General features: G+C 37.4%; 1 protein-coding gene across 9 annotated transcripts in view; it reads right to left on the reverse strand.

The window, feature by feature from the left end:
• LOC139148242 (uncharacterized) overlaps window positions 1-26,006 on the reverse strand; it is a 75,224-nt gene that overhangs the window by 31,173 nt on the left and 18,045 nt on the right. For 2 of the 9 annotated variants that reach the window (XM_070719563.1, XM_070719571.1), the window contains 2 exons: window positions 17,204-17,414; window positions 11,565-16,255 (listed from right to left, as the gene is read on the reverse strand). In XM_070719563.1, the coding sequence (XP_070575664.1) occupies window positions 14,718-16,255; window positions 17,204-17,414 (1,749 nt within the window). In that variant the 3' untranslated portion in view covers window positions 11,565-14,717. Of the gene's footprint in view, window positions 1-11,564; window positions 16,256-17,203; window positions 17,415-19,908; window positions 21,446-22,882; window positions 23,337-24,076; window positions 24,315-26,006 lie in introns of those variants that run through there. The other 7 variants (XM_070719573.1, XM_070719558.1, XM_070719572.1 and 4 more) reach the window with 7 other exon arrangements.

The raw sequence follows: 26,006 nt of genomic DNA on the forward strand, positions 1-26,006 counted from the left end.
ATAAAAGTCATTTTCGGTCATATACCACGTATTAAACCATCATATACCACGTATTAAACCATCATCAGTGATTTTAAATTTAAAGGTCTGTTTCTTTTGGCACGGACAAATATTTGTCGAGATGCTATGATTGCATTGGCACTTTGTTAATTTGCATAAATCCAATATGGTGGCCAACATTTTCAGTCATATACCAGGCATGGAACAAGCAATTTCAGTGATTTTAAAGATTTAATATTTTTCTTGGGTATAAAGAAACACTTTTAGTGGTTCAATTTCTACAAAGGCCCTTAGATAATTTGCATAAATTAAATATGGCTGCCATATAAATGGCCCGTTGCTTAATAGCTTCTGATATAAATACGGGTTTGGTATAGTTTTAAGGAATCTATCAAGAAGAAAGTGTTAAGTCCTTGGACATTTTCTATATATGACGACTGTTAATGATTGTTAGTCTTATGAATAATATATTCTCTTTATGAACATAACATCAGATTCATCTGTGTACGGCATTTTTGTAATTTGTTTGGGTGTTTAACACTGTACAGAGTCAAAATATGTAATCTGTAATGTTTAATGTCGAAAACAGACGTGTTCACAATCTTCAGTTTTTATTTTGGGCTGAACCGCCGTCTTATTTATGATTGCATCTTTATAAGATCCCCTAGATGATAGGCAAGAAGTCATCACACATATCAGCAAAATACAATAAATACAACAAAGCTAAAAAAAAACCAGAAAAAATGATATGACCGAAATAAAAAATGCCATAATACACAAAAATTAAAATTTTGATCTATTGCAAACAATGTCAGATTCATAAAAACTTTAAGGACACACAAACTTACAAAAAACTGAATACTGCATGCTTTAACAAAGTCTTACAATTAATCCAAACACAGAATCCAACTATTACACAATACAAACAAGTACATCATGAGTCATTTTTCCAAGTGTCATTTTTCCAGATGTACATGTTTGTATCGTGTAACAGTTGAATTCTGTTAGGCTGATGAGTTGTTTGAATTAATTTTTAGCCTTTGCTAAGCATGCAGTTTTCAAGTTTTGTGAGTTTGTGTGTTGATCAAGTTTTTAAGAGTCTGACAAAATTTATCTGTATTGTGGCATTTGTTATTTTGGTCGCATTATTTTTGTGTTCTACGTTGTTATTACCTTTGTTGTGTTTATTGTATTTTGCTGTTATATGTGATGACTTTTTGCCTATCAAATAAGGGATGTACCAAATTATAAGATGCACTCGTCTCTAAGAAGGGGATTCAGTCTAAAGCAAAAACTAAATATTTTGTACGCCACATTTTTAAAAAGGTAAACATTGATGATTACATGTTTTGACACTTTACAGTATAAAACACATATAAAGACGATTGGAACTAATTTTGGATAATTGGATGGCGAAGTAATGGCAATTTCATCTACAAATTTAATCTCATCTGCTTTTCGTTTTACGTTACACACTTGTTTTTATGAGTAATTTGCAATATTGCAACATTCAGCTGTACGGCACCTAACATTTTTGAGAAATTGAAAGATATGAAAATCCAATTATCCCAAATGAGTTCTTATCGTGTTTATAAAAAGCATAAGTAATGCCGTAAACATATGAATCCAATGTTATATTCAGAAAGAGGTTATTATAAGACAACTAACAATCATTAACGGTTGTCATATGTACAAAAATCACAAAATAATTAAAATTGCATGGCTTTCTTACATCTCATTAGTAAACGCACATAAACATATATGTATTTTAATCCGTTCGGAAGTCATATGTAAGTCCTTCATATTCACTTTAACACTTTTTTTAAAATACAATATATTTATGGAGTATTTTAACCAATTCAGGTATCACAGACACATATTAAAATAAACTTGCATTCTTAAATGGATCGTTATTGTTAGTAAATTTATAGTATATTTTCGACATTTAAAAGAAAATTAATTTTAAAAATTTCAAGGACTTAAGGTGAGGCTGCATATTGCCAATACAGTTTTTTCAAAGGAATATTTCCTATCTAAGATGACAAGGAAACCCATAGAAACTATTTTGTGAAGTGTAATATTTCAGAGTATATGAAGAAAAAAACGACAAGTTTATTTTTCATTATCTATCTTCATTCTAAAATGGCATGGGCTTAAAGAATGACAATTGAAACTGTTCTTAAAATCATGATAAGCAAAATAAAATCTTATTCAAAACGTAGGCATTTTATTGCAAAACAAAATAATTGTTTTGTTATATCGCATTTAAAGAACATAATGTGAAAATTTCAGAATATTTGACCCAGCCAGACTGCACTGGAGTTAAATTCTTTGAAAATCTTAAAATTGGAAAAAAAGGAAGCAGGAAATCGGGTGATTAGCATACATTTGCATACATTAACACTATATCATGCAACTTACGACTGCTTGCCAAGCTAAAAAGTGAACTTAACCAATTTTTAATCTTGGCTTAACAAATTAATCACAATTGGATAAATATTTGCAAAAAAAAATATTTTGGTCAAAATACGGTGTGTTGGGTGCAGTGTCATCTTAACAGTTTCTTCTTGATATTCCTAGCTCTTAAAACTCTACCAGAACCTTATTTATATTAGAAGCCATTCGGACATTATATGGCAGCCATATTTAATTTATGAAAATTATCAAAGTGTCTTTTAAAAAAACTGAACCGCCAAAGGTGTTTCTTCATGCTCAAGAAATATATTTAAACTTCACAATGGCTGAAACAGATTGTTTAATACATGATATAGGACAATAAATGTAGGTATATTGGCCGCCCTATTGGATTTATGCAAATTAACAAAGTGCCAACGCAAATCATTGCACCTCAAAATCGTATGTCCATACAAAAGTAATATACTTTTAACTTTAAAATCATTGAAATAGCTTGTTTAACCCTTCGACTGCTGTAATTTTTACACCAAAATTTTAATGCAATATTTTACCAATTTCTATGAACTTTTCTGTACTTTTTTTTTCATAATTTTGGACAAAATTGATATCATATTCCATCAGCAACAGTTTTTTATCAAAACTTTGGCAAAAAGCAGAAAAATTGACTGTGGAACATTTTACAAAGTTGATAAAAATAGACTTCGGAGCTCAAACGATTAATACATGGTATATGACAGAAAATGTCCTTTGTAGGTATATTGGCCACCAGATTGGATTTATGCAAATTAACGAAGTAACAATGCAAATCATTGCATCTCGAAAATCGTTTGTTCATGCCAAAGAAATATACTTTTAGTTTTGAAATCAGAGAAATAGCTTATTTAACCCTTTGACTGCTGTTATTTTTACACCAAAATTATAATGCAATATTTTACCAATTTCTGTCAACTTTTCTGTACTTTTTTCATAATTTTGGACAAAATGGATACATTTTTCATCAGCTACAGTTTTTTGTCATAATTTTGGCAAATAGCACAAAAATTGACTCTGCTACATTTTATAAAGTTGATATAAAAAATAGACTTTGGCGCTCAAAGGGTTAATACGTAGTATATGACAGAAAATGTCTTTTGCAGGTTTATTGGCCACCATATTTGATTTATGCAAATTAACGAAGTACCTATGCAAATCATTGCATCTCGAAAATCGTTTGTCCATGCCAAAGAAACATACTTTTGACTTAAAAATCAATTAAATAGCTGGTTTAATACGTTGTTTATGACCGAAAATGTATTTTGTCGGAATGTTGGCAGCCATATTGGAAATATGCAAATTAATGAAGTGCCTATATAAAACATTATACCTCCAAAATGATTCCCTGGGCCAAATAACTAGTTTCAGACTTTGAAATCACTGAAATAGCTTGTTCAACATGTAATATATGGCCAATTATGTTATTTTGTTGGATGGTTGGCCGCCATATTTGATTTATGCAAATTAGGCATATTTCCCCAAGGTGGATTCGAGTAAATTTTAATATATTGTTCTGGGTACCTCTCTAAAATGCATTCTGAAGAAAAAAATTCTGTTGCAATTTGTGGTGGGTTAGGTGCCAAAATCTCGTAGATTGACTGGACTATACCCTGTCCGAAAACTGTCATTCTGAGTGTAGTTGTAATCGGAGGCGGTCGAATCCATACTTTCCAGTGCGGGAGTAACGGAAGTACAGTAGTCCAGAATAGTGCATTTTCATTTTTTCTTCGCACTACCACTCGTACTGGACACGAATATTCCTTCGAAAGCGCCATTTTGAGCTACGACAACACACTGTACATCAGCAATGAACACTTGCTGTATCGACTCCAATGATTTGTCAATGAACGCAAAACTTCCTGTTGGAAACCAATCACAAACGCTGTTGAAACGGGTAACTGCAACAGCTTTTTTCTAGCGTAATTATAGCGCTCTCTACGGCGACACAATGAGTGGTTCTGTACTGAAAACCGGCCAAATGTTACCGATGAATTTAGATCGCGTAAAGGTATCACGTACGCTCCATTTGAATTATCGGCGCGACTTTTTTGCCCAATTGATTTTTCTGAATGCAATTTTTCTGATTTTTGAGCATAAATATCGCGTTATCGCGCCCCAAAGTGATCCCTGGTATGTATTACTGATGTCCTTTGACCTATCGATAGATTGATTTCAGCCCCATGTTTTTTACCGAGCATGCTAAGGGGAGAATCATTTGATTTCTGAAGGAGGGGCTGGAGGATTCGGGAGGGGGAATATTGTCATCCCCCCGGAGAATGATAAAATAATTTGCTGCAAAACCCCAAAGTGAGAAAAGAAATGTTACCACTTCCCTGAGATGAAGGCAAAAAATGTGATGCAAGGTGCTGGAATTACCAAAAATGAATGTTTAGAACCGACCTTAGTATTTTGATCTTTGAAATCTGGATATTTAAAAATTTTCTAACGTGAGAAGGGATTAGATGTGCAAAATTCTGTAATAAAGAGTACAGGTTGCATGAATGAACTTTGACATGCACAACATATGCACCTGCACTTCATTTTGAGAACAAATGAAATATATTGCATTGCCTTCAGTTGTGCAGAAAATAATTTGTTGCGCGAGCATGCTTTTGAAAAAAATGCTGTCATAATGCGTGAAAAAAAAAATTGTCTACACCTCCATTTTCACAATCCCCCCAAATCCCCAAAGTCTGCAGACCCTCGGCAACAAAAACAAAAGGGGGCACCGCACCAATGAACACACAGTCAGCAATGCAGTTGCAATGTATCAATTTTAGAAGTTACAATCCGTCACCGCCTCCTTCGTTTTTCACCTCCGCGCCACATGTAATTAGGCACCATGCCATCGAGGTGAAATAGTACACAGACCGCCACCTCACAGGCATTCTGTTGTGTGGGTAGTTTGTAAAAGTGTAGCTTATGCTACGTTTGGACGTTCTCTTCTGTAGCCTTAACGTCGGAACGTAGCAGAAACTAAGCAGTCTTGCCTAATTATATGTGTAATGTTTGATTTATTGTACTTATTCTACCACAGTTTCCGAAGTGTGTTTCTATGGAATAAAATTCTTATTAGTAGTCTTATTCACGATTTTCATCACGGCAAGACAAACTTCGAAAAACAGATGCATTACTTTAAGGGTTGAAAAATGATATTTTATTTAAATCCAAATTTCTGTTTTAGATCCGAAATTCCATGCTGTTCCGTTCCAAAATTCAATGGACGAATAAAATGGACTCTAATTAAGAGAAACTATTTTTCTTTTTGGTGTGGCTATTCCGTTCCGTTCCGTTCTGCTCATTCCGTTCCGCGAATCAGTGTAAGCCGAGGGAAACTGCCCGCGTTCCCATGCTCCCATGCACCCTTTTTCAATGCCAGTGCAACGCCATCTGTGCAAAATTTGTGGTGGTATGCTCCCGTGTTATGGAAAACCTCTCTTATTCTAACAATAACGTAGTTGACTTTGGACTTCGATTTCGTAAATGTGATGTCCATGCAGTGAGTTTGGGTTGGCGCGCTTATAATGCAATCTTCGCCCGCCTGCGGTCCGATATCCCGCATTTATTAGCGATCTTTATCTGTTTTGACTTGACCAAAGTTGGCAAAACTTGCTATGTACATTAAAGATACTATGATACAAGATTATTGAAAGTCATTTGACATTTTTTTCAGCCAATTCCCAATACGCATATTAATGAACCTTCCAAATTAGGGATATATACTGGCATTTACTTGATAAAATTTGGCGAAACATGCTGTGTACATTGATCATTATACCAGGTTATAACAGTATTGAAAGTCATTTTGCATTTTCATGTCAGCTAATTCATAATTTGCATAAATAGCTAACAAGCTTTCACGGTTTGGCATATAGAGCTTGAAGGACTTGACCAAAGGTAATTACACATGCTATATTGTGATACAATGACAGTACTCAAAGAAATTAATTATTTTTATTTCAGCTAATTACATATTTGAATACTTAATGACCTTTAGAATTGATCTGTGGTGAAATTCATTGTGTTGATCATAACACTTTAAATGTAGCAAAGCATGTAGCAAAGGTTCAAACTTGCACATAAATGCAATATATAATGAAACACGTGAGCATTTTCAGTTCATATCTGGTCTTTTACAATTATCTACAACATCGACAAACAACAGCAAGGAAGGACACATTGTTTTTTAATATTTTTTATTATCGTCATCATCATCATCATCATCATCACCATCAACAACAACAATAACAACAACAACAAGATTACTCAATTCCCTGTGATTAACCATGCAGTGTATTTTATTTTAAGATGTCAAGTTAGGTAAGGATTTGAAAGGAATAGTCAAGTTCACCACAGTTAAACTTTATCTCTTGTGTCATCATCCTTGTGTAATTGGTTAAGTTTGTAAGTTGTTCCAGATGTGGATGCACCAGCTGTTCTGGAAGAAAACAATGTTTACTTTTCCTGTAGGGTTTCTTAGTTGATGATTGTATGTTGATGATTGTATGTTGAAATTTCTCCATGTATCTGGTGTATGGGCAAAGTGTAAACATTGGTTGCATGTTATGTATTTCAGTCTATGTCAAATATTGTAAATGAAAATTCAAGAACAGTTTACTGTGTGCTTGTAAAAGATAACATATTTGTCAATACATATACTGCCTTGCAGATTGATTGTCTTAAAGATTATCACAGAAGTAGAAAAGGAAAAGAAACTAATCAAATTGCTGTAACATATTCACTCTCAGTGCCTGTATAGGCCTATACTTAACTATTTTATCATTACATTCAGCTGTTGTTATATCTTTATCACTCTCCATGGGCCAAGGCACACTTGGGGTCAATGTCATCACTCTGTGCCAGTCTGTGTATGTCAGTCTGTCTGTAGATGTATGTCCATGTTTCGATACAATTGTTGACTTGTTTTGATAACTATATGGGAGCGAACAGTGATGTTGTCACTATTTTTTTTATCAGTAAACATTCGAGTTGTACCATTCCATCTGAGGCTCCAAGATGTCGTCATATATTTGGCTATTTATTCTCGAAAGATGCGATGTGATGTGCTGCCATTATTTGACAAAACGTTTTTTATCACGTATCTTAAACTCAAGCTACAAAGATTTCTGCATGTCGGAAAACTCAAAACCAGGTACTTCTTTGTGACCTATGGACATTTTGGGAAGATGCCCGGTTGTTTCGTTGCATAATGTTCTCTGCAAAGAATAGTGTTTTGACCGGATTAAAGTTTACTTACCTGTGCAGGCCTTTCATCCAAAATTGATCTGCTAGGTGGCTGTATGTCGATAAAAGGTCAATTATAAACTTTAATATCACCCCATCTCCAAAGCAAATTTAATTATTTGAATTTCGAAAGAAAAAAAAAACACGGGAAAATTCGTCCATTGTGACAACTTTTTACCTCTCCGGCGGACGTTTTTGCTTTGGTATAGCCTAAAACGCCCTAACACGACCGAGTACTCGCCTCTCCTTCTACTGGAGGGACATCATTTTTTCTGACGCGAACCTCATTTTACACATCCGTAGGATTATGAGATTGTTTTTATCACATATTCTTCTCATGTTAATCTCACGTTAAACAAGAATTCCCGCATGTCGGAAAACTGAAACTCCGGTTCAACTTTCCTTGCGAAGTATAGATTACCAAAGCACTCCGCATTACTGTGAACTAACTAATCCCCTCATTGAAGTTTCCACCGATATTGGATCACAGGCGTACGGAACGTTTCGTAGATCGTCGTCGGATGGGAAGTGACTGACACACAGGCGATCCTTAGCTGAGTAGTTTGCTAAGTAGATCGATTTTCGGATCGATCTATTGATCCCGATCTCGTAGTCGATATGCCCGCTACTGCAACCTAAATACTCACAAGGTGTGGACAATCACTCAAAAAACACACCACCCGATTTGTCAACTGGCCGTGCGCTCGCTCAAAACCTTCAGAACTACACTCCAATATACCTAGTTGGATCACAAATTAACCATCTCCTCAAAAATCACGCCGATCAATGTGTTACTCGCGTCATCTTGAAGAAATCGGCCGTGTTTTGAGACAAAGCGCAGTGAAATGTGGCTTGCAGAACGATTCTTGGCATATGATGTAATTTATTCCACTACTGATTGGCTAATCAACGGCCAAAACAAAGGTCATGGCAAGACGTCACTGGTGTAGTATAGTTCTGTTAGGAACGCACACAGGGAATGCACAGCGTACACTGCGTACGTACGCAGGGCTAGCGAGAGAGTTGCCGACATCGACGGTTATTTACGAAAAGAGAATAAAAGACTGGCTTTTTTGGAAGCGATCGAGTAGCTGAGGTAGGCAGGGATACGACTTGGGCCCAAGAACGCTGAATTTCGGCAGTAATTTGGCTTTTTACGTCAAGTCCAAAAATGGATTTGAAGTCACCAACTCTACGTACGGGTCTTTGCAGGGCTGTGGTGAGCGGGGCTATTAGCTGTAGCGGAACACACAGCATCGTACGCAGGGCTAGGATTTAGTAGGAAAACTACAACTCGGGTACAACTTTCCTTGCGGACTGGAGATAACATTAGTAGCCTACTCCGCACTCACAGTGAACTAAGTAACTAATCTCCTCAAAGTTTCCACCGACATTGGATATTATATCATACCTATATATTGATGGCGCAAATACAGTGATCTGATTGGGCGAGACGCGAAAAGAACCGTGGTATATTGGTGATATACCACGACTGGCATACGCGCGAGCTCTCAGCTTGAGTAAAAATCCATTTTTGACGTTCCACGCCAGAATTTCAATATACTGTTATGATATAATAGCAGTTCACGACATATATGCACGAGCGATAGCGAGTGCACATATAAGGTGAACTGGTCAAAATCTCGTGGTATACCGTCGCTGGGTGTGCTTTATTGCTTAAACATATTGGGAGCTAAAACTAATTTCTCACGAAACTTTCAAATCGGAGTCAAGCATTGCTCAGGTTAGAAAACTCAAAATTAGCTTCTGCGTTCTTTACGCAATCTCTTCGTTTGTAACAAAGCACTCCGCATGACAGTGAACTAACTCATCTCCACAAAGGATCCACCGATATTGGAAAAAGTTCAGACAGAAAAAGCAAAGCAACAAAACAAACAATTTTCTGCATTTTGGATCGACATGCGGTCACTCAGGGTCATTGACCTTACAAGTGCACCGGAGTAATTTATTTTTTGGCATTCAAGGCTTTGCTCTTTGTGGCCCCGATTAATTTAGGGCAGATAGTCAATTGCTTCCTGGCTTAATGACTGGACGTGGACTTAAGCGTATCTACTTGTGCAGGCTTTTCACCAAAAATTGACCTGCTAAGAGGCTATATGTCAAAAAATAGCTTGAATATCAGCTGAATCGTCAAAGCAACTTTATTTATTTGAATTTTGGGAGAAAAAAAAACAGGAAAATTCGGCCATTTTGGCAACTTTTGATGTTCTGAAAGACAAAAATTAATCATTTAAGGTAGAACGCGCCTCGGGGACAGATAGTTGGACTCTCAAATTTCTACAATTCACTTCTGATTTACCACTTGTGGGGGTTCATTTTAAAGCTCTTAGAGATTAGAAAAAACTTTCACTGTCTTAGTTTTTTAAAAATCTAAAATTTATTTTTTCCCTCATAGAGTTTACACAGGCATGGCGGCCATTTTGAATTTGAAATATTGCAAAATGTTGGGTAAGGAAGAGAAACTTGTAGCAGCAGCACAATAAATAAGAATGGTACAAAAGCTGGCTACATGTGGAAAAAGAAAAATATGAGTTGCAATATTAATCATGAGGAAATTCAATGAAAAAAAATGTTATGAAGATAAGATACTCAAAGAATGCAACAAAATGAAAGATAAATGACAAAAGGCAACTATGGGTGAATTTGTTTACTTCATATCTGCTTTAAATAGTTTTGTTTTTCCTGTCATGTGTGGCTACTTTTTTTAAAGCCTACTTCTTGAAATGATTTCCCACCCAAATCTTCAAAGTCCCCAGGGACACCCATGAGAAGCCCTTTCTGATTGTGCGCTAATTAACAACTCGGCATTCCAGACTGTTAGAAACCATTTTGCCAAGGGAAGAACATTGGCACATCAAGTTACGCTTATTTACCATTACTTGTCGAAGTCCAGAGGTAAACTGAAATTCTTTTGAGGGACCATGCATGATGAAAAATAATAACCAAAGTATGGTCTCTTATCATGTTGATGTCTGCTGGTGTTCAGCTGATTGGTGTTAAAATTGTCCATTAAAAATTGCAAACTACTTCAGCCTTAATCCTGAAAAACAATGGATATATTTACTATTGTTGTCTGCTTGGGAGATACATCATTGCATATAATTTTAGTCATTGTTAGTAGTCTACGTAAGTATGGTCTAATCCTACAGCGCAGCAAACCATAGACAGTAGAGGGTTCCTCTCTACTGTCTATGTGCAGACTGAGCATGTGTAAATATATGTCTAGCTAGTTCTGAGAGCTCACCAATTAAATTGCTGGCTGCAATGTACACTTTCAGTTGGCAACTCAAACATGTGGAATGGTTCTACTCCAGAAAAGAGAACATGCTGCATTGTTCTGTAGACTCAGTACATCTTAGAGATCACAAGACGCCAGTACAAACAATCAAAGTGTACACAGGCCTATGGAAAAACACACGCATGTACTTTTATGTGCATTTGTGCAAGCGGTTTTGTTCGTACCGTGGTCCATGCGAATTCAGGGCTGGACCTATTAGCTCTACTTTGATTACACAAATGAAGCTATTCCAACTACTAATAGATAATTAACTGTGACAAAGCATTCAACAAATGATATCATGTGCACTCTTGCTTTCACAAGTATAAACGTGCGTAATAGTTCTCATTGAGAACCAAAAATGATAGCACAGATTTTGAATTTAAGTATGGATAGATTTTAATTCATTTCATTTTCCTACAAAAATTTACAAGTTTTCTCATCCCTTCAGAATTTTATAAGTATCCTGTAAATGTTTTGTGATCAAAACAGCAAAACTCCTCCGCAGAGATGGCAATGTTTCAATTTTGTTAAAATCTTCCAAGTTTCAATGATTTCTATGGGAAGAGGTGTGAAAAGTGAACTTACCTTTTTATTCTTGATGGTTTGAACAGTAATAAAATTAAAGACAATTAAAATTCAAAGTGATTCATTATTTCTAATGAACAGAACAGAAAGACGTGTATCAAGAGTTTGTTTCGGACAGAAATGACCACACACAAAGACTGTATTCCACTAAAGTTTACACTCTCAAAAAGTTCAAAAGTTACCCAAATTTGCCATGCCTCTATGGGAAATCCCAATTGACAGCTTCACCATAGCATGGTTCTCAACAAGTATATTTCAAGTATCAATGTTTTTCAACCAATCTAGTCAAATGTCAATAATCAAACAAAAGCAAAGGAAGACTTTCAGAGTCCTCCCCTATTATATGACCGTGATGATGAAACAAGAATACAATGTAGTAAAACAAGATTTTTTCTGGAACCGTAATGAGTCCATGGCGTCTATAAAATCAAATGTGAAAAGAATTGAAATCAGTATATCTGGGTATTTTTTTTACTAAAAATAAGAAAGGATTGACCAAAAATCAACATCATTCATACAAAACAGAAAGCAGTCAGTCCTAGGAACTTATAAATTAAATTTGTAAGCGGTTGTTACGAAAAAAATACGTTCCAAAAAAAGAAGAGAAACTTGACTGAAAATTTACATATGTAAATTTCACAATAACTTTCACACATCATCATTAATCACTCCTAGGAACATATCAATACCTGTGAAAGCTACAACACCAACAGTTCTGGAAATTATGTTTTAACATATGCTGACATAAAAAGACCTAAATCAATATTGGGACCTATTGGACAAGTAATTCTATGTGTAAAATTATAAAACAAATACAAATATTAACATTTTATGTTAGTTTGAAAAAATATCAAATGCATTGTCCCCACAAACATGTATACAAATTATCAAAGTAATAACTTTATTAATGGAAATTTGTGAAAAAAATCATAAGTATATAATTTTTTCATCCTGCAAGACACATCTACAAGATTCAACTCACTTCAAGATAATCATCCAAACATTCCACATACCAAAGTTGGTCAATTTGGTGAATGTTCAAGTTGTTAGCTCAACAAATTTGGTCTACCGGCATACAGATTGGTGGACAGACACACATAGACAGAGATGACATTTGCCTGCTATTGTGCCTCTAGCACTAGTTGGAAGGGGGTATCAAGCATTTTCACAACAACAGAATATGCTAATTAGATATAGTTATGTAAATTGACCCTACTGTTTCTCCAAGATGTGGAGAACGATGCATTGTGTCATTTAAAATGTAAAGTGCAGTATGCTTGATACACAAACCTGTACATTTAAACATTTAAAGCAAACGAAGGTTGTCAGTCAAGCATGTGCAAAAGGTGAGTTCAATAGAGCCATCTGTATCTGTAATAATGATAGCAAGATCTCATTTAAAGTACACATCAGGTAAAATGTCAAAAAAGAAAATGTTTTGTAAAAAAGGTAAATACGTTACTTCACACAGAATACTTAAAGATTGGAAAGATTCACAGACTGGTTATTTTTCTTGATAATTGTCAATAACAACTTAATCACCTTCATCAGGAGTTGAATTCTGCACATCATTTTGCTTTCCTACACCATTCTGTGAGCTATCCTATTAAAATGTTGACAAGTGACTTCCTTCCTTCCTGGTCCAGGATTTGACTATCATGACCTTTCCGTGAAATGTTTTATCACATTTATGAATGCTGAAAATTTCTGGCCACAGAGAGGACATATCTGACTTTGAAGCCTGTGCTTATGCTGCTGTTGGTGCAAGTCTACTAATATTTTTCTACAAAAAACTTTTGTCCACATTTTTTGCAAGTGAAAGGATATACGTGTATACCGGGCGGAATCTGGGAAGCTTCTACGTTTTTGAGTGGACTGATTTTATATTGGTTCATATATTGGTTGTACTTGGATTCCCTGCATGTTGTACCTCAATAAGTGCTTGTTCTGGGTTGATAGCAGTAGCATTTTCAAATTCATTTACCGGTACTTGTGAATTTTCATAGCGCTCCCAACTGCTCTCTTTGTCTTTGTGGACCTTTCTAAATGTTTGCATAGATAAGAAAATGTTGAGAAATTCACGTGGCAAAAAGGACGCTGCAAATTGGATTATTGGATAATGCTGTCTTTCATGCATTTTGTAAGAGGCTACCTTCATGAAGATGTGTCCACACTTTTGGCAACGGTATGGTATCTAGCTCTTTTTACATAACTTTCAGAGTGTACATACAGGTCTTATTTGAGAAACCTAATTCATGCAAACTAAACAATGAATACGTGTGAGTTGAACTGTTGTCCACATTGTTTGCAAGTGTATAAGGCACTAAAAGTACATTTATTATCTCTTGCAACTTTTTGACAGCCTGTATTTGTTACAATATCATCACTCTGATTCCCAGAATGCAGAGTTTCAAATTGCCGTTTCAAATTGCTGTTGTGGTTCTAATTTATCCTGGCCAGCATTTTCAGATTGTTGCTCTGAGTTATCCTCCATGTCATCTTCAGGTACTGGAGAATTATCAGAATTGTCACTTAGCCACATCATTCCTTTTTTGTGGTAATTTTGAAGTGTTTTCCTAAGTTATCAGATGCTGAGAAAGTCTGGAGGCATAAGGGACAGGTTTGACTTGACAGCCCCAACTCATGCTGCTTTGGATGAAGTTTGAATAGAGTGGGGGACCTGAAGTACTGGTCACAATCTTTGCAATGGAGAAGACTCACCAGTTCTCTGTTGTTGGCTATTTTAGTGCTCTGCCTTGAACTTGTGCACTGAACACATTTACACCGTGTGTCATTGTTGGCATGCTCCCCATCATCTTTTGAACCATTTTGTTCTCCAGAACATTGCGACTGAGCATCAATGTCACATGCACTGTGGCGATGGGCTTTTCTGTAGCGTTTGACCACACTTTGGTAACTTGAAAATTTGGTGTAACAGAGTGGGCATGTGTCCTTGGACAAACCTACGTGATGCTGTTTCTGGTGAAACTTGAACAATGAGAAAGACATGAATTGCTGTCCACGGTCCTTTCAGCTGACACTATCTTTGGAATCTGGCCTGTTATGAAAGTCTTAATGAAGTTTCCACAGCTTAGTGCATGTGAATTCAATATTACAAAGATGACAAACTTTGTGTGTTTCACTTCCTGATGCTTTCTTTTTCACATTTAATTGTGTGTAGGTTCATCTTTTGAGGGACGTGCATTGTCTTTTCCTTATCTATTCCTGTAGAAACACCTTGGGTTGGCTTTGTGACTGCCATACGTGATACTGATGTAAATGTAGCTGCCTGAGTGTGTCTGGGGTGGTCTGCTCTGTTGTAACTAGGGTAGACACATGTAGATCCTGTAACTTGATAGCCAGTACTTGATGAAGTGTTACTGAAATGTGACGCAGTATCGGACTCTTCTTCACGTCCACTTTCATGAAGTTTCCTTGTGTTGTCATTGCCATTATTTCCTCCATGCCCAGCGGCAATCAACCCCGTTGCCATGGAGGACAGTTCTGTACTTCCTCTTCTCTCTCCCTGAAATGAATCGCCTGTTGCCATGGCATCATCGTTCAGCTCTGTTGCTATGTAGAACTGCTGGCTGTCATCATTACTTGCATCCTCTGGATCCTGGTTTGTATCAGCAGACGATTGATGTGTTGCTGATACACCACTCACAGAGTAAAGATCTCTATCACCATTTTGATAACTACGTGAGTGCCAGTGTTCAAGTTCATCAAGAAGAGCAGGTTCTGTTTTCACTGATATTGTTTTCTGATGGAACACTGGGTTATCAAGAACAGGTTCTGTTTTCACTGATATAGTTTTCTGATGGAACACTGGGTCATCAAGAAGAACTGGTTCTGTTTTCACTGATATGGTTTTCTCATGAGATGTCTTTGTACCATAAGTATCTGACCTTTCGCCATGAAAAGACTGACATTGACCTTGATTTCCAATATCACTACCACTAGTTGATTGACACTGTGTTGAGGCAGAGTTGTTTGCATTGTTGCCATGACAAACTGATTCCCAATCCATGACTTCATGACCAATTCCATTGTTCCTGGAAATTTTGTCTCCAATCTCTGGGTATGTACGTTCCTTTTTCACTTTCACCCTTTCCCCTGTCTGAGGATGAGTACCTGAATCAATTACTGGCATTTCGTGTACGACGAAAAACCTTTCTGCAGTCTGCTGTCCCCCAGCCTCAACATCATCACTTCCAACAGAGTCTAACACAGGCTCTTCTCTGGAGATTCCTAGAAATCTTTCACACAATTTGCTCAGTCTGGTAACTCCAAAATGTTTTGATGCTGTGTGGAGCTTTTCCAACTCGCTCCTTTGGACTTCGATTGTCCCCTTATACACAAAATTGATGATTTTTCTCATTGTATCTGCAGAGGCAATGCTTGTGTGTATTCTTTGAGTTGTGTTGTTTGTACTTGTAGAGAACATCTGACAGAATACATGACTACAGCTGGACAGCACTACCTTGTGGCAGTGAAGCTCTTGATCTTCAGCACAAATTATTGCATCAGTCAAGACAGCTTGTTCACGTAACCTATTAAGGGCATTCAATACGCCATCTGAAAATCCCATATCTGTCAAATGGATGGAGGAAGTGCTGACAAGACAGCCATCTGTGGTTGGGTCCAGCCTTTCACTCAAAGCAATTCCTGTCATGTCTGTAAAATAAATGAATTAATATGAAAAACTTACAAACAATTACTGGTGTTATCTTGCAAAGATAGCTGCTTCATACAAACACAGGGTCAATGACTCTGGCTCACATCTTGTTCAATGTGGCTAGGGTGAGTACACTGAACTAAGTTTACCCCTGGGAACATGCATACCAAGTTTAAAAGCAATCAGATGAGCAATATCTGAGAAAATGATATTTTGACCAAAAAGTGGGAAAATTGCCCCAAAAATACAATATGAAAATTTCAAAAGACACTAAGGTTGCCTCAAGGTAAATGCATACCAAGTTTCAGAGCAATCAGAATCAGTATAGTTAATTCAGACTAAAATGATTTTTTGACCAAAAGTATAAGAAATTGCCCCAAAAATAAAAATAGGAAAATTTACTACAGATCTCACAAACCCAACAGAAGACAAACCTAGGATCAAGAGTATCAAGTTTCAAAGCAATCCAACGAGAACTTTGGGAGAAAATGATTTTTTGACCAAAAATGGGGGAAATTGCCTTAAAAATAGCCATGGTTGTTTTTCTGAGAGAGCCATACTGCAGCACAAAAATGCAATCACCTCTGCCCAGTATCTACCATTTCTTTATAGCTTTGAAAACATTTCTCTATGGGAGAGACAAATTGCTACAAAGGAGTCAGTCAGTGAACAGATGAAATTGATTATTCTTGTACTTGACAGGTATGTGCTGAAATCAATAACAGTGTACTGATCTGAATGAAAATTAATGGCGCTCTTGTGAAGCGTTAGAGTTAGAGCTTTTTGAAAGCTGTCCAATGTAAAACAGAACACATGCAGTTACTCAATAACTGAGAGAGAGTATCTTAAACACAATGTTACTGCATGCACATCTTTGATATTTGTCTGGCTTTGTGATGTAACAGTAGAAGACACAGTACTGGGTACTACCCATGAGTTAGACTGACCTGAAGCATCACCAGAAGAATGACATTCAGGTTGTCTGTCATTGCCACTGCATAAATCAACATCTGAACTGATAACGACGTCCTGAAAGACTGTACTGTCATCCTGTTGGTTTCCTTTCTGTCCCTTCCTTTCACATGCCCTTTTTTTCAGTTTTTTCTGATAATACTTCGTACGCCGACCGATGCCAAGCTTGTAAGGCATGTTTATGTCCTGTAGAAGAAGGCAGAAAAAGCATTGACATTCAACACGTTTTCATAGAATGATATACTGAAATATTAATCACAGTAACATTACGGTAAGGAACACTGCATCCATGGTACTTGGCTTACATTTAGCATACCAGATTGAGTGTACAATGCGTACATACACCATTAATAGCTTCTATAGGCCTAGGCTTGTAATAATCATAATGTCAAGTGCATTTGAACACATGTTGATGCATAGTCCATCAAATACCAAGGCGAAGTATTTAGGATTGGTAATTGTTGCAATGGACATACAATGCCATGCAACCTGGTACAATGTGCATTATATTACCATGCCCTGCCTGTCGCATTTTGATTGGTTGAGCTGAACCACGTGACTGACCACAAATACACAGTAATGGTCTGTTTACATGCCCGTGAATATGAATAATAAGATTAACAACTCAAAGTATCGTAACTTTACAGCTCAAATGTAAATCATAATCAATCACAAAATAAAATGGAGCACTTGTGGACCATTTCAGATCCTTTTTCTGAAAACATCTCCGGATTTGCCAATATTTTACAGCGCGCGTGACAGTGCATCTCGTTTGCTCAGTTCTGGGGCCCACTTGTCGTTTGTGTCGAAAATTTTTGCAAATTTTGACGGGTTTCTGCGGTTCGTTGATAATATAATGGAAATAGCAGACTCCGCTCTGACCATTAACGTTTATTTATGGGTGCGGGCTCGAAAAAAGCCAAATTAACAGACTCGGCAAGCCTCACCGTTAATTTTTTACTTTCCTCTCGCCCTTGCCAATAAATAAATGTTAATGGTCAGCACGTCGTCCGTTATTTCTATGATACCAAGCTATAGATGTCCTCTTGTGATATTGTACTACATGGGATCCATGTAAACAAAAATTAAGTAATTCATTAAACAGTAAGATTTAAGAAAATAACTTGGAGGTCTTTGGTTGTGTTTCTGTAAAAATATCACAAACATGTAAAATTACTGAAATTTTCACAAAGTTTAAATTACACTTTTGCAGCTCATTATTTTTTGTTTGGCATAATTTTTGCCGATTATAACTTCATTTCAACTAATTCCCATTCACAGTTAAGCAAGCACTTACACACCAAATACAAAGGTGTTGTGTGTAGCAGTTCTTAGGTATTTATAATTTGACCAGAGAATCAAAGAATGTGATATTTGGCATTTTTTTGAGCATACACAGCAAAAATTGTCAAAAATATAATATGCATGTTAAACATTTCCAACAAAGTTCACTTTTGGAAACATGCATACCAAGTTTCAAAGCAATCAGATCAGCAATTTCAGAGAAAATGATCTTTTGATCAAAAACGGGAAAATTACCAAAAAAGTACAAATATGAAAATTTCACTGCAATTTGAAGACACTCAACTAAGGATGCCCCTTTGTAAACCAAGTTTCAAGGCAATCAGAAAAGTTAATTCAGAGAAAATATTTTACCTAAAATGTGAAAAATTCGCCAAAAAATACAAATTTGAAAATTTCTCCACAATTTTACCAATCTGACAAGGTCAGCTCTTAGATAAGTATATCAAAGGAATCTAACAAGACCTTAGGGAGAAAATTATTTTTTGACCAACACTTTCAGTAGAAGTTTATCTAATAACATCCCTTGGGACTTTTATACAAAATTACAAGGCTATCACAATAAAGTTTTTGAGAACGGGTTTTCTTGACCAAAATGACAAAATTGTCTTAGAAATACAAATTTATATATTTCAGGACAATTTGCATATATCCAAATATTGCCGTCACTGGGCATCTGTTTACCAAATATAAAAGCTGTCTGTCCAGCCATTTAAAAGAAAAAAGATTTTTTAAGATTTTTGACCAAAAATGACAAAAGTTGCCCTAAAATGGTAATTCTGCCAATTGTGTCGTAATTTCAACAAACTAGAAAGGTAATACGCTCGCAAACATTCAATCCAAATTTAAGAGCAATTGGGGAGGAAAATGACCAAAAAAAATAATCACAATTAAAAAATTTAAAATGTCTTAACAACATACATACAACTGTATAGGGTACACTGAAGGTACTTGCATACTAATTTTCAAAGCGATCAACATAGGGGCTCTTGAGTTCGTAATTTTTGACCATTTTCATATTTTTAAAGCTCATCTGCATAATTTTGGGAATGCAAACTTCATTTGAAGAAAATCTCATCTATAGCCCAGGATGCATCCACATACAAAGTGCAGCTGTTCACAAGTTATTGATGTTGATGGACATTCTATAGGTACATACATACATACACATACATACTGACGCCACCGACTTTAGCTTATGCAGTAACCTGACATTCGTGTGCTAAATGTGAACTACAAATGAAAATTTCACTGCAAATTAGACAAATCTAACAGAGACCAACACTAGGACCAGAGATGCATCAAGTCTTCCACCATCCCAATAGTGTATATGCATTGAGTAGAGAATATTGAGTGGGGTCTCACTAAAAGGGCTTACCGGAAAGCCTGACCTGACCTGAGTCAACTTGAGATGAATTTCTGACAACCTAACCCGGCGCACTAAGTCAACATTTGTGAGTCCAATTTTGACACATGTCGCATTGCTCACAGTATTGTGATAGCAAGTCTCAGTGTTCTCCCCAGCGGACAAATAGCGCGGCGGTGCCGCCACGCTTACGGCCACACCCGCCACGCTTTAATCAAGGCCGCCACGCTTACCACTTGGCCCGCCACTCTGTGATCACGGCCCCGTTCTTTGTAAAATCTTTTCATTTTCACCGACATTCGTTGTTTGAACGTCCTGTTCATTGTCCTCTTTTTTGTTTACGTTCTATAGGCCCTTATTATCACGTTTACACTTCGTTTTGTCAAGTTCAATTTCAAAGAATCTTAATTTTGAAGGTGTTATAAACGCAATTTGATGGTGTAAACCGTTTACTGACGTAAGTAAAAGACGTTCAATAACAGACGTCACCGCGGCCAGCGGCAACGCTGATTACTTGGCCTGGGGGGTGACAAGGATGGCGGTAAGGGTACGGGTAAAGTACTTCAAAGACTTTTCGTTCGAGACGTGTTTTGAGTTTTATTCATTCGTCCTGTCATGGGACTAGTTGTCTTGAGATTTTTTTCGCGATTTTAATAAACTAAATGTCAGATCGGTTCGATAAATGTCTTTCGTCAAAACCTTGCGTCGTGTATTGTCAAAATTGATCGGTGTGTTTCGAGGGCGCTCGTGCCAATCCGAGCACTGTATGACTGGAGGAGAGTACTGGAGAGTACTAACTAACAGTTCAAAGTGAGAACGCAGAGATCGTTCGGTTCGGCGTGGTTTCTGATATCTCTCATCCTTTCAGGGGAACAAATGTAGGTCTCCTATTCTAGAAAGTTATTTTTAAGTTTCAAATGCCACCGTAACTTGTGAATGTTGATAATTGCTATGTCTCTCTAGAATCTATCGTGCAGGGCGGCGGCCATTTTGTTTCATGTCTGTTTACGTTTATGGCTGTAGCCTAGGGCTTCAATAACAATTTTCACTGGAACGAACGGCTACAGCGTTTTGTAAATCATCGTCGCATTCCTTCGTTTTACGTTTTATGGCAAATATTGCCACACTATCAACCGAAAATAACAACTACAAAATTATATTCGCGGTGTCATTTTTTTGTGACTGGTAAGATTACATTAACTTTTGTGTCACAACCAGACCCAAGGAGGCAAAAACTTGGGGGTAAAATCGAAGTGTCCGGGATACTTTTGTTATTGTACAAAGTGACCTTTTCGTCTTTTCTTTTAGGAATGCTATGCAGGGCATGTCAGAAGTTCAACATTAAGTTTTTGATGTCCTCTGTTTGAGAATGTTAATAAAAATACTGATCATGTAAAGCAAATGCGTCTTGTATTAAAAGTAAGATGTCTTCAGTGTAGTTGCAGTTGCAAGTAGAGATCCCATGATACATATGCAAAAATCATGCAAATGATATGTAAATATTATGCAAATTAGCCGCCACCCTATTTCAAAATCCTGGGGAGAACACTGAAGTCTTATGTAAGAGCACAGTAGAAGACCATTCACATCAAAATGTAGAAATTCATGTAAACAAATAAAAAATAAGACCCCGGCATGATCTACTGCTGTCACCAGAACTAGCTGAAAATTTCCAAGCCACTTCTACCGGGGTACGTGTGCCTTGTGTGAAATTCAAACCTACTGGGAGGCGACTCGGACACACACAGCTACCACCTCTTCAGACTACTGTAGTCAGCCAAGAGCTCTATGCATTAATGCAGGTTAATTAGCTGCAATAATTATAGCCAACAAGCCGTGAGCCGGCTTTTTCTCTAATGTTGGCTGTATAGTGCCAGCCTGTTGTGTTGGCTGTGTAGCATCTGCCAGTAGGGGCTACAAAACATGACACAAAATGCCGGTGTAAAACCTGTGGATTACAATTGTTGCAGCTATATGCATGTAGTTTCCTGGTAAGCTTTTTGAAGTGCACTGTCTGTTTGATACGGTGTTTTGAACACATTAGGTTGTATTGATGCAATACTAGGGAAAGAGTTCCTTTCAAGCCATTCCTTGGGTATAAAAGGCAGCTAAACTTCAGTGGTTCATTGTTTCGAAGGACTGACACATGGAAGCAGGGCGAGCAACTGCTCCAGAAAACTTCCACGAAGATAGATATAGCTCTGTGCCTCCACATTACCTTTCATGAATACTTTGGACATAGCATTGCGAGTGAAATACTGTCTATTTTACAGTTTCAAGTGAGCTATTGATGAAAAGTTCGTTTCTGTACACAGTCAGTAGTGTCGACAAGATAGCAGAACGCAACACAAACTTTTGGACAGTGAGGTGGGGAGGGTCCTGCTAATTACTGCCAGTGACTGCCCGTAGCTGCCCGAGGACTGCCCGAGTAAAATACTAAAAAGTTGACCAAATTTCGCCAATTTTAACATAAAGTCAATGGGTTTAACATATATCATGCCCGGCTAACCAAAAATATAATTTGGCGTTAGCCTGATGTTTTCTCTAGCGGTTTTAGAACCTGGAAGAAACTGAATTATCGACGAGAAAGACATCCCCAGCTTTCTTGTTAGATTATACCATTCAGTACAAGGGGTGTTAGGCTGTCAAGCTGCATGCGTGCGGCTATGATGTCGTACCTACTCTTGCACTGAATGGTATGATCTCACTATAAACTGGTGACATGTTGTCCTTCAAGTCCGGCATCTTCCGAGTTCAACACAGCCGGATAAAACATCAGGTTAATGCCAAATCAAAGATATTTTTGGTTTGGCATGATATATGTTGGACCTATTGGCTTTGTGTTAAAGTTGGCAAAATTTGGCCTACTTTTTACTTGGGCAGTGCTTGGGCGATTCTCGGGCAGTCCTTAGGCAGCTATGGGCAGTAATTATTAGGACCAGGTGGAGAATCTCTTTCACATTTTACTGCATCGGCACTGACTTACCGCGTCAACTATGCTGCTGCCGTCATCTAAACATATCGGGGGCATTTCTGTAAGTGGAATGACATCAGCTGCCCCTTCTGTACCCCCTCGCTTTTCAGATGATAATCTTAATGTTGGACTGGGTACAGCATTGCTTTTCAACTTAGGTCGACGGCGGTAGCCATACCGGATGGCTACAAGAGCGTTCTGTTTTCCGCCGTCGAATGACTCTTCGGGAAAGTGTTCGCTACAAACAACACTATGCGGCTTTGGACCATCCCAATCGACCCGAGTCTGTTTGACCGCCTGTGACCACCGAGTTCGTTGCCAAACATCCGATGGAAAACCATAAAACGAGATACCTGAACCGCATTTGTTAGGGCAGCCTCCAAAGGAACAACGTCTTACCATGGTGACGTGACCGCAGTAAGAGCCTGGATGAGAAGTTTCGTGCGCTGTGCCCTGGGTATACCTTCTGAGTAAAAGAAAGTTTGTGATTTAAGTTATTTCTAGGTATGAGGGGGCCTAAAAGAACTTTTGCCCAATATTAGCTAGTGCAAGGGACAAAGCCTGAACACTTTTTTCCACATGTGTTTTGTGAATATGTGAGACCGAGAGGGCACAAGTGCAAAGAGCGATTTTCCCATCGGCGCAAGGGGCTTCGGTCGTCTTGGGCCGGGTTTTCGGGTAAGCCTTGCTAAAAGCCCATTGTTACTGTTAGATATCATCATTAAAGGGGTGTTTGGCTATACAACTTCAAGGAGATATCATACTGTTAAATATCATTAAAGGGGTGTTTGGCTATCCAACTTCAAGGAGGTATCATACTGTTAAATATCATTAAAGGGGTGTTTGGCTATCCAACTTCAAGGAGGTATCATACTGTTAAATATCATTAAAGAGGTGTTTGGCTATCCATGGGCTATCCAACTTCAAGGAGATATCATACTGATCACTTCCCTGGGCTATCTAAACACACTGAACATGTTGAACGGACCCGTACAGCATGATGATTAGCCTCCCCGTACGAGGTATCATACTGATCACTTCCTTGGGCTATCTGAACACACTGAACATGTTGGACGGACCCATACAGCATGATGATTAGCCTCCCCGTATAACGCCTGTAACACACCGCCCTGCCATGCAGAGCTACATGATGACGAACTTATTAGAGTCGATCGAGTATTAGATTTTACATTTCGTGCTGCATACCTGGCCTGCAAGTAAATATGCGGTGCGCGGTGATGCTCGGTACACTAGCTGCTTGTAGGATCACCTCACTAACTCGCTCTGTCTGTCTCAGGTAGCCAATGTACCGGCATTTACTTCATGATAAGGTAAGGGGTCGTTCTCACGGTCCGATTGGGAGAATTTCGGATAACCACTCAGCTAAATTTGCTCGTCATACGTTAACCTGTCAACAACGCGTTCCACGCTAACACAGCTCAGCCCATACGCCACCAACGGTGACCTCTTGCATTCTCCGGCCTGCTAGTGTCATGGATTGTTTCTCCTGTTCAATGTTGGATTGTTGCTGTAATTTTCCTCGTTTATCAAAAAAATATTAAAAGCAGAACGAATGAATAGTAAAAATACTGTTAAGTTAAAGACAATTTATTTTTATAATTAATTCGTTTTATTGATTCACCTTTTTTGTAAAAGTTACGGTCCATGGCCTCTCCCATGGCCCTTATAGGCCTATATCAGTGGTTAAGAACATTTAAAATGATGATACATTTTGAAATAAAATCTGCCCGTAGACCAATAAAGTGTAGAATGACACACTCGAAATCTCACAACATGTCAGTTATGCAACGAGGTATTGTTTACAAAGCTATAGTACAAGGACAAAGGAAAGAATTGCAAAGTTTGAATGAATGGTCAGTGGATAACAAATTGACTTTACTTCTTGGTAAAACGGAGTCAATTCTTTTTGGTTCGAATCATTTCTTAAAAGAACAGTCTAAGCTGAAAATAGTCTGTAACGATACCAACGTCATCGCCAAGGATATCGTTAATTATTTGGGTGCCGATTTGGATCAAATACTGTCAGGAGAGAGTATGGCCACACAAATTATTCAGAAGGCAAACATTCGTCTTTAATAAGTTTTTGTTTCGCAAACGTCACTTTTTGGACAGGAACACACGTAAACTTCTTGCAAACAGTCTCATTAATTGTCTTTTTGATTATGCCTGTGCCTACTGGTATCAAGGTTTGCAGGTTGTCAGTAATAATAAATAAAATAATAAGGTTTGTTCTAGATATGCACCCCGAACACATTGGGCCAGCTCACTTTACATTCAGAGCACTGGGCAGAAATCGTATCTGAAACTGTATCTAATGAATAAAATAATAAGGGGTCAAGCTCCATCCTACCTGGCATCAAATTTTATTACCGGACAAAATGTACACAATCATAATACACATTCTGGCAACAACTCAGTTTTTATCCCAGGAGGAGATATTAAAATTATTTCAAACAAGTTTTCAGTACTCAGCCTCGCAGTTATGGAATTGCCTTCCACGTGGTATAAGAAATATTGATTCCAATTACAGTTTATAAAAAAAAGTTAAAACGGCATTTGCAAGATTCTTATGTCGATCGTATCAGGAGAGATTTCATTTAATCTTTGATGTGATTTTCAGAGGGTTTAAATCCGTTTTACTTATCTTTTGGAAGTGCTTGTTTTACTCTCTGTTGTCGGATTTCTCACTTTGTATTTTTTTCATTGTTTTGTTAGTCTATTGTCAATATGCATAATATGGACCACAAACGGTGGAAATAAGTCTTTAGACTTTTCTGTGTAATCCATGCAGAGTTTTGTTCATTTTATGGTGTTTTATGTATCATTTTGTGAAAAATAAATAAACAAAAAAAACAAGAACAAGAACAAATTGACTGCTGTCACCTAGCTTTTTTATGTTTATCAAACTGACTTTAATATTTATCAACTGACATCTGCAAAAATGATTGTCCCAAACTTTTCCTTACGTAGTAGACCTTCAAAGAGATAAGTACACAAGGCTGGCCTTGACAGCATTGGCTCACTCGACAAGACAGTTGATCAACTTGATGAGACTATTGCTCCACGGTAATCTAAATCTAAGAAGCAAGATAACACCCAGAGTGAAAACAGGAAT

This window comes from Ptychodera flava, chromosome 13, assembly GCF_041260155.1.
Source record: "Ptychodera flava strain L36383 chromosome 13, AS_Pfla_20210202, whole genome shotgun sequence".
In the NCBI taxonomy this organism is placed as follows: Eukaryota; Metazoa; Hemichordata; class Enteropneusta; family Ptychoderidae; genus Ptychodera; species Ptychodera flava.